Consider the following 17686-nt stretch of genomic DNA (forward strand, 5'->3'; position numbering starts at 1 on the left):
GAGCCGCCAGGGAGGGAGCGCGCAGCCCCGCCGCCCTCCCGCCTTCAGCGCCTCAGCCTGGCAGGCAAAGCGGGGAATCCCCCTCAGTCACACAGCCGGGCGGCCAATCAGCTGCCGGGGCAGGGGATTCCCGCGTCGCCTGCCGCGCGTGCGGGCTCTTTAAATGGCACGCCGGTCCCTCGGGGCGAGCTCAGCGGGGCAGGGCGGGGAGGAGGCGAGCCGAGCCGAGCCGAGCGCAGAGGGGCTCGCGGGGCTCCTGGAGGGCACCGTGTAGGGCAGGCAGGCGAGCTAAGGGGCTCGAGGGGAGTATAAATAGGCCGAGTGGCTGTTAGGGGCACCCAGCCCATCGCTGTCTCCTCCAGACAAAGCCAGAGTGGCTCAGGACCCGGGGGGCCCCGAGTGGGTGATGGAGATGGAGTGGAAGTTAGAGAGATCTGCTTCTAGGAGGGTCAAGACAGATGAAGACATGTTGTGGGTAAATGTCATTCATTTTATTTTTATTCTAACTCTCCCTTGCTTCAGGGGAGTCAAGTCACTTGTCTTCTCACAGCTAAATAGTACAATGATTGTGGAACAAATCATACTGATCATATGGTTTCTTTACTCAGACAAAGCTCACGAAGTCAGCTGAGAGTTTTATTTTAGCAAGTGTGTAGGAAAGGGCCCAGCGCAGATGTCAGTGATTTTGCAACAAGAGGGGGAAGGACTGCAGGAACTGATCTTCCACAAACATCTGGTTTGATGTAACCAGTGATTTAGACGGGGCATAACAATTGCTTCTCAGATAATAGCTGCAAGTTCAATAGCATTGTATGTATTTTTTGTATTTTTTAAAGGAGAAAGTAATGAAAACACTTGGGAAAGAGCTTAAAGAGACAGGAAAACAAAGCTTACAGATGCTCACTAAGGTAAGTACATACACAAAAGTTCTGCTGTGTATATTGTTTTAGGTCAGCGGAGAAAGGGACAGAAAATCTGAAGACAAAAATGAAGTTGTAAGAGGTTTTTTCTGTGTTTATTAGAGTCACTACAAATTAAACTCATGTAAATGCATAATATGTAACCAGGGAACGTGTGCATAAGCAATGTTAGTGGCAAAACAGCACAAAGGAGAACTTCAGAAGTAGAGCCTAGGATTCTCTCTTCATGGGGATATGGGGTGGATTACTGAATAAAAGTTACTTGACCTGGCTGAATGGGCTGCAGGCATGTGGGGAGTTGCCTGTCCTGTCCATGCAGCATCACAAACCACCTGACGCATGCTTGTGTGGTTGCACAGTAAGGAATAAAAGTAACTGTGAAAACATAGCACACAGCTGTAAACATCTAGGTTATTATTTGATCACCAGCAGTGTACTATACAATGTTCAAGATTCAAAATTCAGAGAGCCCCTGTCTTCAAACCTGAACAATGTAACTCTGATTAGTCACTTTAGTAGAATCCTAAGTGAGATTCAGATGTGCTTACAGACAATGAAAAAAGCATGATGAAGGGGTAATGAAAAAGGATACTCCTAGAAAGGAAATTTTGGAGCAGAAGATAACCATGGTGCATTAAAGACTGAATATAATACATATAATATATATAAAATATAATAACATTCATACAAGAAATACTGTTGGGAAGGCACAATGCTAGGCTGAGCATGTTGAACAATAACTAAGCTATAGAAAGCTGTCTGTGGGACAGAGCAAATAGCCAAGAAGTACTGCGTGAGCACAAGGATGTGACAGTTTGGCAGTGCATTGCTAGCTGGCTGTTGAGAACTTGATGTAAGAACAGTTGCTAACTGCACTGCACCTTGTTGCATTCAGGAGCATCATAGAAGTCATGGAAATGGCACCCTCTCGTGGACTGTGATGGGTAACATTGCCCTCTGGCTGCTGCCTAGCTGTGCCAACTGGACAAGTGATTGCTTATACTGTATAGTTTTCTTTTATTGAGAATTCAGGAGCATTGCAAAATGAAATTCCTTTTGATGGGTAAAAGAGCCAGGTTTTGAGAAGCAAAGAAAGAGGCCCACAATTTGTCCTTATTTACATCCATGCAACCTGTTTGGTTCTGACTTCAGTAACATCTATACAGCTTATTAACCATATGAGTCCTAATAGCCAAACCTATGATTATTAAACATTGTGAAGATGACTTTTTACCTACAAGATCAATTTTGCTCTTTAAGGGCTTGGTACAGAAGTCAGTGGTACTACTCACAAGCTTAAAATTAGCCTGGCTGAATCATTTTGAACTAGAATGGCTACAAAAAAGGGCAGAATTAGACTTGGTTCTAATTTAAGATATGCCATTGGTAGGCATGAGTAATTCCAAATAAGTCAGTAAAGTTACACCACTGAAAAACTAGTGTAAATGAAAAGAGAATCCAGTCAGACACTTGCTGAAGTTTTAGCCAACAGTTTAGGGCCTGATTCAGATCTCACTTTACATTGATTTACTCTGTTATAATCCATTGACTTCCTTGGAATTAGTTCGTATTCCCAGCAATGCAACTAAGATCAGAATCGTGCCCTTGATAGTTATGGCATCTAAGTATTTCACATTTTGGATTGAGTTAATTTTAAAAGTAGTTAACAGCATCAAATTAAATGGAGTGATTGCATAAATGGACCTTTAATTTTTCCTTCACTCCACTTTGCAAAGTTTCTGTTATAAATAAAATTCATTCACAGAGTCTTTAAAAAGGAAATATGTTGCTTTGGTTAGACTCCCTGTGTCTGGTAGGCAGTGTACTGTTAGCTGGCTGCTTTGTGTGAATCTGGCAGTCTCTACTACACTGTCACGAGCTTCAGGGCCAGTTCCCTTTTGTTTGAATGAGATGACATCAGGACACAAAACTTGAGAACGTTGGTGGTAACTGTATATGTGTGCTGGGAAGGCAGTGTATAGTTAGCTGGTTGGAAATTTGACACCAGCTAACTTACAGCTGCTGTCTTATTGCACAGACTATGATTCAACAGCCGCAAACCTAGTTTTGCATAGTGCATCTTCTAGGCCGTTTTTATTTTCTATTGTAAAGCATACAGTCAGACAGTAGTGAAACTGATATTTACATTTGACCATGTTTCACATACTCCTGTTATCCAAAATACAAAAAGGAAAACCTTAGTTCATCTCTTATAATGTTTCTTAATTTTGATCGGCACTTAGAGACAGATGGGTTAGAATTCCATCTATCGTCTATCTATATAAAATGATCACAACTTAACTGACAGTTTTCTTCTTTGCAAGACAAGCAATTGCTTTCCTAAGTCCTTTTCTGGCAAATTCTTTCCTTTGCTACTCTTCAGGTCCCAAGGGTGCTGGACTAGAGAGATTCAACCGGTGGTAAGATTTAGCCATTTTAACAAATAATTGATTGTTAAACCTCTCTAGTCTGGCATCCTTGGGACCTGATTGGTGCCAAATCACAGGAGGTCACAAAGCATTACTAACACTTCCACTGCTTACTGGGCTCTTAGAAAATGTTTAGGGGTAAAAAAATTGCAGCTAAATAATACACAGAGCACAGAGCCAGGACAGGTGGCTATAAACAAACTTTATGGGCTCGTAGGAAACTTGGTTATACCCATTCAGCTAACTACAATCATGCCGGACCATAGGTATTGCTGGACCAGCAAGTACTGGCTTAGAGAGGTTCAACATGCATATATAGTTTTAGATTATTTATTAATCACATTGGTGGGCACTCTTGTCAGTTTTTAGTTCAAGGGAAATGGTTCCTGGCTAGCTAATTTTAAATTAATTTTAAAAGAAATAAAATTTGTTTCTTGATGGGAGTATTTCAAAATATTAGCTTAAAGCATCTACTACCCTGGTATCTAATGGTTCATTTGGTGTTCATTTGGTGAAATCTGTGTCTTGTATTTACCATCTAAGCCATTCTTATTTGTGAGATGAAAAGCAGACTATTTCATTATAGGAAGCAGAGATGCCAGCTAACACATATGGCCCTTTCTTGCAAACTCTCCAAGTGAAGACCTCTCAGTGAAGGCATCACGTGTATATGTGTGAAGAATTTGCAGTGTTAAGGCCCATAATAGAACTAGTTTGTGGGTGGGTGTGCGTGCGCATGTGCGTGCTGGTTAGGCAGTGTATTGTTAGTTAGCTGTTGCCCACATACCAGCTACTAAATACACTTCCACATTAGCACACAACTGTGAAGTGGGTCTGTCCCATGAAAGCTCATCACCTAATAAATTATTTTGTTAGTCTTTAAAGGGCTATTGGACTGCTTTTTTTTTTTAACTGTGCATCAGTGTTTAGACAAGCAGATAACAAGTAGGTTACTCTTAACTTTTCTGTGCGAAGATAATGGACCAGAACCTGCATAGATTTAAAAGTGTGTTGGCATAACTCCATTGCCTTCAATAGGGTTAAGATAAATTAAACCAGCTGAGGATCTGGCCTGTAGATTCTATGGTTTGTTTGACATTAGGACTTAATATGTTTGGGTTTGAGCCTACAAAATTTTACCTATATGAAAAATTACGTTGACTTCAAAGGGCTTGTTTGCACATGTAAGTATTGGTTTCAGGTTTGGATCCCATGTGAAAATGTGCAATTTTTACAGTATTATGTAAAGTAAGCTTGAAACATTCAGGGATGATATAAAAGTATTCCCAAGGGAGCTGTAAGTTCAGTTCTGGAACTGTTTGGTTTTACTTGGCACTGCTTCTATTGGTCTTGTGGGGATCAGAAAATCCAATGGGAAGGAGTGAGGTGCTCAAGTCTGGTTGGTTAAAATGTATTTGGAAAATATGTATTCCTGGTAGCTTTTTAGGAGGGAAAAGAGTTCCTGGTTAAACCATTTCTACTCTAGATTATGCGGGGGGAAAGTGAAGATCTATGGAAATGGGCAATCATTTGGTTTCCAAGATACATCAACACCAGAGGCTTGTGGCAGGGCTTTCCAGGTCTCAGCCCTGAGGTGTAGGTTTGGGTGTTAGTAGGCCTAGCACCTTTGGGCTTTCTGTATCAGTTATGCATGTAAATAAATGGCTCCAGCCCCACTGACTAATTGCTTCAGCCCCAGCACCTCTTTAATTACAAATTAAGCACTACCACACATGCTGAAAGGACTCAACCCACAAGTTCTGAAGAGATCATTCTTGGAAGACAATGTTCTTGTTCATCTGATGTAAGATCAGTCTTAACTGAAGTTAACAGGACAACTGCTCTTCTGAATCTAATGAACAGGATTCAACTCTGTTTTTAGTCTGTCTATAGAGCAAGTACAATAAAAACAAATTAGCTTTTGTGTTACATAATATTTTTCATAATTTACAAATATAGATAGGTATGAGTGTGTCCTTGTTTAATTGTTGTCTAATTTGTTTTTTGTCCATTTTCACTAAATCAGTGCCAGTGTGATTGTAAAGAAGGCTGCTTTTTTGTGAAGATACAGACTAACACAGCTACCTCTCTGTATATTAGTGTTGACCTTTCATGCTCTGTTTAGAAACTGGACTGAAATTGCCAATTCAGTTCATATAATGTGAAATAATAAGACTGGCACAAATTTTCAAAATGATTTCACTGAACTGTGCTCATAATATTTTTGTGCTCTTTTGCATTCAGAGAACCCCCACTGGAACACAAAACAGATAGTTGTCATTTTAGTTTAGTTATGTGTTTTGTGGAAGTGCATTGTTAACAATTAATGGAAATATGTGTAACAAAAGTCACTCTCCCAGAACACCCCTTTATGGTGTAATGAGGCTTTGCAGAAGGAATGCTGCAGTTTTTCTTTGGTCATCCATGACTTGGCTCAGCCTCCTGTGCTGTCTGTGCTGCTTCCGTGATTCAGCCTTTCAATTAAATCATGTTTAGCTCCACCTTTGGGGTTACTAATTTCCACTGGCCTTATGCGTGCAGCAGTAAATACTCACCCCCGCCCACCTCCGCTGTTGTAGGGCTCGCCAGATTTCTCCTATCCTTTGATTTCAGGAGTCCTGTACAGCCCTTTCATTATAGCCCAGGGTTAGGTAACATACAGCCCACAGGCCAGACCCAGCCTGCCAGACAGTTGGATCTGGCCTGCCATGACCCTCTGGGCTGCTAATTTCCTGTGTCCCAGAGAGGTGCTCAGGCAGGCTGCCTGCCTGCCATGGCCCCACACACTGCTCCAAGTGGTTGGCTGCTGGGCAAGCATGTTTCTGTGTGCATGCCCCTACCTTTTGCCAAAGGAGACCTACCAGCTGCTCCACCTTTCCTTGAGGTTTCCAGTGGAGAGACTCCTTGCTCTCCCCTGGGTCACTTCCACTGGCTCTAAGGAAGGACCCATCAGTTTACATTCCGCCCCAGTTACCCTCATACACTGCTAGCTTTTTTCATTTTTAAGTCCCACACCCAGCCAATGTGTGGTGGGGTGTTACCAGCAGGGCTGACAGCTACCATGGGTCCTGGGGCAAAGTGGGAGGGGGGCCCAGCTCTGGGCCCCGGAAAGGTTGGGGCCAAGGGCAGTAGTGGCAAGGCCAGCAGCAGTTGCCATTAGTGCCACCGGGACTGTGACACTGAGTCCCCCAGAGCTATGCAAAGCAGTAGAGCAGTGCTACTGGCACTTCACAGTGGTCCAGAGCTCCAGCTGATGCTGCTGTTGAAGTAGTAGAGATGGGGGCAGTCAGAGCGCTGAGCTGCTGTGAAAGGCTGGGCCTGTTGTAGCTGCCCCCGTACCCTTCCTCCCACAGTTGGTGGGCCTGGGTGTTACTGATTGAATGGAGCTGCCAGGCCCTATGCCACCTGAGCTAGAAAGGGGCATTCTGCTCTCTCACAGTGTCTCTTCCTGTCGCTATCAGCCTGCATGAAACTGCTAATCAGATTAAGTCACACTGAGGTACTGGCCCTCTATGGATGTCCTTATTGTCCTCCCCGCCAGCAGTTTTGTGTAGACTACAATGGATAAGTGGCACAGTTTGCCTCTTACATAGTCCCTGTAAAATTAGCATCCTTCCTCAGAGGTGTGTGACTAATTGAGTTTTAAGTTTTGTAACCAAACTAAAAAATCAAAAAAAATGTTTTTTTAAATTCTGGGTTGAAACAACCCTGCTCATGTTTTAAAACTTCATTTAATGTTTCTAAGAAAAAAATGTGAAACAAAAAGTCATTTTGAATAAAAAGTGGAAATATTTTGATTATTTTTCAGATTTTTTTTTCTGATGGGGTAGATGTTCTTGACTGAAACAACTTGACAAATTTAGCACATATTCATTTTGACCAAAACATCTGTGAATTTACTTTTTCTGGTGGGGGGGGGAAGTCTCTTCCTGGGAAATTTTGCCCAGCTTTGTCCATCAATGCATGTAGTACATATCTGGACATTTTGTCAACCAACATCAAAGCATACACAGATCCAGAATGGCATAGATGGACAGATGGAGACCGAGAAGTGAAAACAGGCTGATGACATAGGAACATAGAAATTATCATAACGGATCAGACACAAGCTCCATGTAGTTTAGTCTCCTGTCTTTCACAGTGGTCAATACCTGATAGATCAGATGACAGTGTAAGAACTACACAGTAGACAGATGGGGGATTGTGTGTTCCCTCCCTCTCTCACAGTGGTCTCCACCTTATGTCTAATAGCTGGACGTTGTCTTAAACCCTGAAGCATATTTAATATCCTTTCCAAAATTATTGTAATGGATTATGACAATTTTGAATATTCTTAATATCTGTATAACTAGCCTATACTTTTTAAATCTAAGTTCTTAGCCTCAATGTCTTCATGTAGTAATAAGCTGCACAGTTTAAGTACAAATTATATGAAAAAGTATTTCATTTTATTCATTTGGAACTTCTGGTCTTTTAATCTAATCTTGTTCTTGTGTTATGAGAAGACATCTAGAATTCCTGATCTAACTTCTCTGTACCATTCGTTATTTTATGTAAATTTATCATGTTCCCTCTTTGTTTCTCATTGAAATGAGATGACAATCTCAATCTTTTCACTCTTTCTTTAGATGAGATCTTTTACCGTTTGTTCATTCTTGTCACTCTTCTTTGACCTTTCCCTTTCACTAGACTGGACATTCAGCACTAAGGTTCCACTTAAGAAATGCCCCCCAAAACATTTGGAAATTTGGAAAAGCACAATTAACATCTCTTCTGCTTCTGTGATCATTCACATGCTACTAGGTCATGGGACTGAGAAACAAAAGCATTCCTGCCTACTCCTCTCCCGAGCAGAGAGAATCTGCTGTCTCATAATAATTGTGTAAACATCTGAACTATTTTGTTTGCATGATGTAGAGGCACAAAATATAGTTGTACAATATGATTCATCTGAGATAGTTCCCCGATAATGGTAATAGGTTTTAAAAAGCAATTTGATTCAACTATAACATTATATTCAAATAATCTTATGACTTTCACTTAGAATCAGGAAAATGAGAGAAATTCACAGTTAAGAGTTAGAGTCCCAAATCTGCCTCCACTGAAGTCAATAATGAAACTCCCATTGACTACAATGGCAGTAGGATTGCACTGTCTTTTCCAAAGTGTGTTTACAATGGACACCAATCTCAACTGCTCCCATTTGGATTGCACTCTGTTGCTTACATTCATAGAATCATACAACAGCAGGACTGGAAGCAAGGTCTTCTTTTGGCCAAGGGGCTACTCAGTCTAACCAGACTCAGCTTCAAGATCTTCAAAAGAGATGGACTATCTGATGATTGCCTGTTCTGTTCCTTCCCTCTGGGGCACCTGACATTCGCCACCGTCAGAAGACTGGATACTGGGCTACAGTGGTGACTTGTGAGGGGGATTCTTGATTTGCCTCCCCCAGCGCTCCTTTGGTCCAAGCCCCTCCCCATCATTGCTTCACCCCCACTCACCTCTTCCTCTGGAAGCATTGTGCTGCTTCTGGGTGAGTGCGGGGCCAGTCCTGTTCTTCCCTGGAGCTGTGGGGCCTGAGAGCAGTGCAAGAGCATCCCCACACTCACCGGGGTCCAGGAGTGACATGGCACTGGTCATGAGTGTGGAGGGTGGTGGGCAAGCACCATGTATGTGTGTGTGTGGGGTGGGGGGAGAAAGGGCATATGTGTCACTCCTGCTGGGGTAGATGGACCTTTGGCATGACCCAGAAAGACTGATCTTATGCTCTTTCTCACACCCTTCCCCTGCAAATGGTGAGAAAACATGAATACTAACTTTTGTTTGAGCATGCCGCACGTTAGCCTTTCTGCGATCATGGCAAGTAGCCTCTTGGCCTATTGTTGACCCATATCAGATGTTCAAATGTGCGTGGTCTTCTGGCCCTGAATGGTGAAAGCCTGGTTTTTGTCCAATTGCCTTGCAGCTTAAACATTATCTACTATGCTAATGTTTGCTCTTAGAATTATTCTAGTCATTTTGCCTTCTTAGTCTCAGACTGTAAAATACAAACATGATGTCTGATGAATCCCAAGTTGTTTGCTGCTTTATCCACAAAGTTTAGCAATCTAAGCTTGCCTGCCACCAAATATAATAGGGGCTGACCTTACCATCTCTTTAACGTTAGATTCTCCAGAATTCTCTCAGTGTATGATGGCACAATGTCACAAAACATTTTGTGAAATATATCCAAATGCACACACTGTAGACTAGGAAACATTTTGTGATTTTTTTTTTCCCTCTTTTTTTAATAAACAATCTGCATAGAATTATCTATTTACAATTTTAACATTTCATTTATAATTTTCACAATTCATCAACTTTCTTTGTTAATGTTGGAAAGCACTCAGTTTTAGTTACTCTGGTTTGATGCTTCTGGACTGATACGATAATCTGAAAGTAATTCAGTCATATAAGTTTGATGTTTGGCAATCAAATAAAAAATCGCTAACACAAAAGCTCCTGGCTTGATAAATGATGCAACTTCATAGTCAGAGAAATCCTCTGTCTTCTTTTTTAAGAATCTTCATGTTGGTGACATTACTGGCAGCAGTGTGAACTTACAAAGAACATTAGCAATTTTCTGCCAAATTAAAGGCCTGATCCTACAATGTACTGAGTGCTTTACAACTGGCATTGACTTTTTTAAAACTCGGCATGTTGCAGAAATGGGCCCTACATTATCTCTAAAGTAATTAGTAATTATGCGTATTCCTGCTGTTAAAACCAACAAGAAACACTTGATGCTTGATGCTTCTAGCATCATTTAACAGGAATGTATCAAGATTGTCTATACACGTGGCAAAATAGAGTCACAGAGTGAATGGCCTTTTCAGAGATCTTCTTTCTTTTTCATGATGATCTGCCTGATCAGGGATGCTACTTCAGGCTTGATGTTTTCTATGGGCTCTTCAGGTCTCCAAAATTTTACAAGTTTACCTTCTGGGCTGACAAGATACTTCCAGAAATTCCACCTAGGCTCCTTCTTTGAAGAATCTGCAGAAAAGGTATTAGATACTCTTAAGGCCTCAGATACTGCTATCATTGCAATTGCTTAGCTACAGAGAAGCTATTCTTTAACAGTCTTTTGAAAGAAACCCCCGTTCTGTGCTAAATCTGTAGATCTGGCCTATGTCTACACTAGCCAAAAACTTCGAAATGGCCATTTGCAAATGGCCATTTCGAAGTTTACTAATGAAGCGCTGAAATACATATTCAGCGCTTCATTAGCATGTGGGTGGCCGCAGCACTTCGAAATTGACGCAGCTCACTGCCGCGCGGCTCGTCCTGGATGCTTAGCAGTGTCCTGGCACCAACTCCACTGCACTGACCAAGCTCCTTTTTTGCTGCCACATTGGAATCAAGGGCTATGTGTACACTTATCCCTGTTTTTGAAGGGGGCTTGGTAATCAGCCTGATAGGAGAATACTAATGAAGTGCTGCGATGAATATGCAGCACTTCATTAGGCTAATTCTCCGTGTGGCAACTTCGAAGTGCCAAAGTGCCAGCAGGCCATGTAGCTGTGGGCACTTTGAAGTGCCTGCACTACTTCTAAGTGCCTTTGCTTCCAAAATTTTTGGGCAGTAAAGGCATTTAGAAATAGCGTGGGCACTTCGAAGTGCCCGTGGCTACACAGCATGCTGGCACTTTGAAGTTTGACACTTGGAAGTTGCTGCAGGGACAATTAGCCTAAAAAAGTGCTGCATGTTCTCACAGCACTTCATTAGTATTCGCCAATCAGGATGATTACCATGCCCCCTTCAAAGATGGGGGCAAGTGTAGACATAGCCAAGGAGTGACAAAGTGGCACAAGCGTGGTGGTTAATTTGTGGTAAGGCACCTCGAGGCTTGGAAGTTCATAGCCTTGGTATCTGCGGGCTTGCAGCATCAGTTATAAAGTAAAAAAAGCTTCAGCCCCTGGCATCTAACTGTTTGAGTCTCAGCGTGTTTCAAAACAAATAAAGTACTTCATAACAGCTTCTGCCACTTTCATTTCAGTTCCACTGGAGGAACCTCCTTGCACTCTTACAGTTGCGCTGGGGCTGGATATGCTAGGTCTGTGGTCAGAATCAGCTGGTCGCGCAGTGCAAAGCTGTTCCAATGTGGCTGAGAATTTGACAGAAAGTATCCAATGTATAAGTCAGCAATGGGGAACCTAGGCTAGTTAGTGGGCTGCTTGACTGGCCCGCCAGATTATCATACTCAAGATGCTCTCCCAAGACAGGATAATTTTGCTAACTGGTCTTGTATACTTAGAATTTTCAAGGTGGGCCAATTGATATGAAGCAGTGCTCTCATTGGATGCAGAGGGCGTGCATGGCTCTCACAGTCAGTGTTGTGTGCAGTCAGCATGCGCCTCGCCTCACATGCTCTTGCTATATGTGTGTGTCACTTGAGTAATACCAGAAGGGAAAAAAATTATGCAGATGGAAGCTGGAAGAATCTGGCACAGTAAGCAAAATGTCTCATGGGCCACAGATAGAACCCCAATGGGCTACAGGCAGCCCTTGGGCCTCAGGTTGTCCACCACTGGTATAAAGGAGTTAAAATATCATCCCCGTTGGGCAGAGAAATCCTGCGAGATGGGGGACAGCAAAAAGGGAAACAATGATATTCATAAAATACTTTAAAAATATACAAATAGCAAACAAACTGATTTTTTGTCTATATCAAACAAAGTATCATGCATTTTAGAATCAAAAGAGTGAATCACTCCCTCCATGCCCCCATGGGTATAGATGAGTATTTATTTAATATAGCTAATGGGGAATATTCTTCACTAATTATACCATCTGTAATATACCTGAAGTCAAATGTTCCCCTTGTCTGATCATAATGCACAAGCATATCTGCGGGGATATTAGGACTGAAGGGAGTGTAAGTTAGTGTTGAATTTGATCCAGGGTTTTTAGTTAGGTGAAAAGAGAACCTTTGAATTTCAGCCTGGTGAAAAGACTGGTGAAGCAGGCAGTATCTTGTTGTTTTACCAGTGATATGGCGAGTGACTTTGAACTCTGTCTTCTTAACAAGTACTTTGCTGGCCCCCAGCATCGCTACCTGTTTCTCGGATGAGGAACTGAGGGTAAGTCACTTATTCAAAGTCACAGAGTAAAGCTGTGGAAGAACATGGAATTGAATGGCTCTCACCCAAGTTAAGGGCTAGTTCCCTAAAAACTGGACCATCTTTCCTCTGTTATGCGTAAGTTCAATGGGAATCAAAGACCTGACCCAAAGCACACTGAAATCAATGGAAGTCTTTCAATTGGCTCAATTAAGCATTGATTTGAATCCAAAGTAAATTCAGTAAAAGCAGAGTTTTCTGGAATTTGGATAACCAGCACGCTCAATCAAGTGGCACCCGCTACACTGGGTGCCGGTGCCTGTTAATTGAGCTTACGACCATGAGGTCAGTGACTGCAGGGCTGGCTGCAGGGCCGGAAGCAGAGCCAGGGGCTGACTGCCATGCTGGGGCCAGCAGCAAAGGAGCCAGGAGCCAGCAGCCCAGCCAGGGGGCGTGGCAGGGCCAGCAGCTGTGGGGCCAGCTGCTGGACTGGTGGCAGCAGCAGCTGGGCCAGGGCTGGCTCTCATACTGCAGCCATGTTGAGGCCAATGGCAGTAGGGTTGGGGCTGGCTGCCATGCCAGGGTCAGCAGCAATGGGCTTGGGGGCTGGTTGCCCTGCTGGGGATGGCGGCAGTGGGGTTGGGGACTGGCTGCCATGCTCAGGCAGGTGGCAGTGAGACCAGGAGCCAGCTGTCCACCTCAAGGTGATGGCAGCAGGAGTGGTGTTGATGGAGCGGGGCCATTGGCCATTGGTAAGAGTGGAATATGCTGATATATACATGTTTATGACATTAAGATATGTAGGCTAATAATGGTGACACTTCTCTATTAAATTCTCTAATGATGGTTGTAGTGATAGTAATGTTTTGAACAACTTTTCAAATAAAATAATTTGTAATGATGACAACAAATAGCCAACAATTAAATCAGGCCATTATAGTGTTTGCTTTAAAAATAATGTTGTAACAAGCAGGTAACACTTTGGAGAAGAGGAACCTCACATAAATTTGAAAAGATTTGATTTATTGTTTTAGAAATCTTTAGTTAATTCCTAGCAGATGGAAACTGATAAGTCTTCTGTCCTTGGTTCTTCTCCTCTCTCCACTCTCATTATTTTACCTTTCTGTTCTTCTGCCTTTTTTTTTTTTTTTTGTTCTCAATTATTTTTTGGGAAATAAATCAATATACTGTATATTTGGGAGAGCTTGTGCATCTGTCTGTCTGTGTGTCTGTCTATCTGTGAGTCTGTTCAAGAACTCCTCCTACACGATAAAAGCTAGGACCACAAATTTACTATGCAGCTTCCTCTTGTCATAACTTAAAGCAAACCCAGGATTTAGTTGTGCCAGGACAATGGGATGTGCCTGGAATGTGATTGCTTCTCCTCAGGTGGAAAGGGGATAGTTATACTGGGGTCTGGTAGTTACACTCCAGCATGAACACAGAGGGCAGCAAACAAATGCTCCCCAATAGCCCCAGAGAGTTGTAGAGCAGCCACCAGCTTGGCAACATGGCCTCCCTGCCCTAGACTGGCCCCGGGAAGCAACACAACTGGCTGCCCCCACCCCTCGCCCTGAACCCCCCATCTCTTAACCTCTGTCTTGACTCCTGCGCCCCCGCCCCCTGCCCTGACTCCTGAACCTGCATACCCCAAGCCCTGAGCCCCCCACATCTCCAAGTTCCTGCCATGATTCCTGAACTCTTCCCACCCCCAACCCCCTCAGCTCCCTGCCATGAAGGACACAAGCAAAGCTGATTGAATCTAGTACAATAAAAATGAAAACAAAAATTGCAATTATATGCACCATAATATGTAATAGGCAAATATTTACCTATCAGAAATTTAAATGCAGGTTCTGTTTCAGATCCTAGAATCTTAATTTTGTGGAAAATGGGGAATGTCGCTCCATAGTTTCCCTTGGCAAAAGATACTATTTCCTGGCTTGAGTTAGGCTCCGATTCTCCAAACTGATTGCATGGAAAGGCCAGAACAGTGAAGTGGGATGGACCAAACTCTCTGTGTAATTCTTGCAGTGCGATGTAATTTTTGTCTGTGTGCTGGCAGTAGCTAGCCACGTTTACAACCAAAGATACCTTCAGAAAAATATAAGGTGGAACATTTAGAAAGAAATAGCAAGTTCCTAAATTATTTCAAGTCTTAAAGATACGAATTCCTATAGCATAATCTCATCTGTTTGAATATTATATGTGACCATCTGAGCATTGTCTCATTAAAAATAGTAAGAATATCAGAAACTGACAGCAGGTACTTTTTAAGAGATTCTTTTAATAAAAATCATCAGCCTCTGGAGAAAGATCAATGTTTTAAATACAGTTTTGTTTTAAAAGCATATGTGCAAAGCCAGGCATTTAAGGTATGTACATAATAAATATCTCATATTACATGTATTTAAATCAACCTCTAAAATTTAATTATATCCTGACATTCTTCAGTACTCTGATTAAAAAAACTTAGTTCTACTGTTAGAGCATTTCAGTTATAACAAATCATATTAAATGACCATTTTACATGATTTATCACTAAATTTAATATGGCAAGTTAAAATTCATTGGTACTGATAGAATGGGGAATTTAGCAACTATCACCATCTCCCCATAATGCCACAATGTTTTACTACAGATATATTGAGTATATCTGTTGTCCACTAAATATTTAGTAAACAAGCAAACAGTGCTTTCAAAATGCAACTTACTTTGCCTCTGTACTTCTCCAGAGAAACGGTCCTCCCTCGGGAATCCTTCACTTCAAAAGAATAAAAATCTTTGATTTTAGGTTTGAAGAATTTGAGCTGCAACAGGCAGAGCATTGCTGTACACAAAACCATCGACAGGAAAATGACAAACACCCTGGCTTTGGGCACCGAACATTTTAGAGGAAAAGTTGAGAGAGGCAGAGACTCCATTTTGGAGAATTTTGAGGGAAGTGTCAGCAGGCCTGGAATGTGAGGAGGAGCTGAAACATGAAACCTGCAGCTGCTCTACACAGACCGTTCTAGCTGCTCATCGTGCCCCAAATTTAGGAGAAATGGTCAGGAAGTTGCTGCTGCTTCCCCCATACGTAAGCCAGTATGAAACACTACTTTGACGCAGAGAAAAATCTCTCTGACTCAGCTAGAGATACATTAAGATGGTCTCAATTACATTAACAAATAGTTTTACATAATGGACCCACACAAACAGATTCAGAGTGGCAGTTCTGCTGTCACTGATATTAATTTGTGACATTATGTAACCATATAACACTACTGACTTCAAGGGAGGTAGAGCCTGACCCAAAGCCCATTGAAATCAATGGAAACACCTGGGGCTGTTGTACATAGGCCTGTGCGCTAAGTTGTTCACTGTAACAAAAGTTTAACTCAGTTTGTTATGTAAAATTGTTCATAAAATTCAGCAAAAGTGAAAGACTAAATGAGTCCAAACAAAAATGGGCCATTGATAGTACCCAGGACCGCATTGAGATTGTGACTGGAAACAAATGGAAAATGGAAATTAATGGACCGAAACGTGCATGTTGTAAATTAGGCCTAATTAGCAAGCAAAATAATAAGGGAATGGGCTGTTCTGCCCACCACTTCCTCTTGGGCTCCTTAAATAGAGACTTTGGGAAGAGGATTGAAAACATGTTGGAGGCAGGTGAGCTGGATGAGTGAGAAGCCGCCTGTCTCTGGCAGTCTCAAGCCCCCAGTTCCTGCCCTGCCTCACGCCCCAGCAGCTGAATCCCCCATCCACCTGTCTGCCATCTCCCGCCACCAAATCTCCCAGCCCTCAGGTCTGTGGCCCAGACCAGTCCCTCACCCGCAGCACTGGTAGACTGCACTGCTCCCACCTCTGCCTGTTCCCCGTATCAGCCTTTGTGTTATCTTGCCCCCACAGTCCTGAGCATAGCCCCCTGCCCTGCAGAGTTGCTGTACTGGGACAGGGAGGTGCAAGTGTTCGGGCTGTGTAGGGCACCACAACTCATTAGGACAGCCCTGCAGATGACATTACTGGCTCTGATTAAATTCTGGAAGCCACCTAGAATGTGAGAATTCATTCCCTACTGTCATATCTGCCCCAACCACTGTGTCCTTTTCCTTCTCTGTCTTATTTCTTATCTTTCCTACCTTTCCCCCTTTCCTTCTGTTTTATGAGAGTCTGTTTTCACCAATCAAGACTGCATCTTTTGCAACACTGCTGTGAGCCCATGACCCACTAGGCAGCTGAAAGCAATGCATTAAACAGCTGAATGCTGGTTAAACTTTGCCAGGTTATGGAATGGCATAAGACCATGTGCTGGGCCCAAGGTTCATAGGCAGTGGGTACAAGAGCCTGGAGGAGGCTGAGACTCCCCTAACAGCCATGCATAGCCCCACATACGCTCTTCCCCCAAGCTACTGCTTTGGCAGTGCTGCTGGGCTCCAGTAGCTGGGGCCATACCATTCACCTTTCTGGGTCTGGGCGGGTCGCAGCAGTGCTACCTCATGTTCTCTCTCCTGGTGCTCTAGGGCTGGGGAGGCTGTGGCTGTACCACCAAGTGCTCTTCATCCTGGTGCTTCAGGAGTTGGGGGAGGGGCTGTGGGCATTAGTCATCCTGGAGTGGGGGTGGCAGCCACAGTGGGAGACCTCTGGGTTATGAAGTGTGATAATAATACCTTCTAAAAGACTGTCAGACCGAGGGATTTTCAGATAAAACTCTAGAGGGACGTAGAATAGGAATATAGTTAAAACACATAATTAGTACGGTAGATTTCAAATGCTTTAATTGCTTGTTTTCTTGTTTTGTGTACATTTAATTGAAGGTTAAAAAGATTTTGAATGATGTGTCTGTCATGGAACTCAGCAGATCTCTGTGCTCAGAACCCTGACCTGTGTTTGATTGAATAGTGTTATACACTGGCAAGGTCATACTAACACCTTTTACTCTCTCTTTGAGTCCATTTATTCTATTGAATTTCGCATAGTAAGTCCCCAGGAGCTTTGGGTCCCATTGACTTCAGTGAGCTTTAGGTAGGCCTGCCAATGGTGTGGGGGAGGCAAAGGAGGCCCCCTTGAAACACCATGGCAGTGCTGTTGTGTCACTACATGTGGCTCTGATGGGGAAACCAGCACTAAGATCTGAGTGGCGCTAAGAACTGATTGGCCTAGGCCCTGCCCTTTTCACCATTGTTCATGCCCCTTCCAGGGGTGCAAGAGCTGGGCTCTCCCTCCTATCTTTTTCTGGGGCCTGCAG

General features: G+C 43.0%; 2 protein-coding genes across 3 annotated transcripts in view; one reads left to right on the top strand and one right to left on the bottom strand.

Moving 5' to 3' along the window:
- The first annotated feature begins 412 nt into the window (after nucleotides 1–412).
- The window catches only part of CDC20B (cell division cycle 20B), a 47489-nt gene continuing 30215 nt past the window's right edge, over nucleotides 413–17686 (top strand). Inside the window, exons 1-2 of the mRNA XM_074995569.1 lie at nucleotides 413–475; nucleotides 837–908. Coding sequence (XP_074851670.1) covers nucleotides 413–475; nucleotides 837–908 — 135 coding nt within the window. The remainder of the gene's footprint in view (nucleotides 476–836; nucleotides 909–17686) is intronic.
- Nucleotides 9604–15398, bottom strand: GPX8 (glutathione peroxidase 8 (putative)). Of its 2 annotated transcripts, XM_074995570.1 has the most exons (3): nucleotides 15168–15398; nucleotides 14286–14547; nucleotides 9605–10387 (listed from the first exon to the last, which is right to left on the bottom strand). In XM_074995570.1, the coding sequence occupies exons 1-3, from the start codon at nucleotides 15375–15377 to the stop codon at nucleotides 10224–10226; spliced, it is 636 nt and encodes a 211-aa protein (XP_074851671.1). In that variant the 5' UTR covers nucleotides 15378–15398; the 3' UTR covers nucleotides 9605–10223. The 2 variants fall into 2 exon arrangements, with proteins under 2 accessions (XP_074851672.1, XP_074851671.1); XM_074995571.1 differs by lacking the exon at nucleotides 14286–14547 and having other exon boundaries at nucleotides 9604–10387.

Source organism: Carettochelys insculpta, chromosome 5, assembly GCF_033958435.1.
Source record: "Carettochelys insculpta isolate YL-2023 chromosome 5, ASM3395843v1, whole genome shotgun sequence".
NCBI classification, from domain to species: domain Eukaryota; kingdom Metazoa; phylum Chordata; order Testudines; family Carettochelyidae; genus Carettochelys; species Carettochelys insculpta.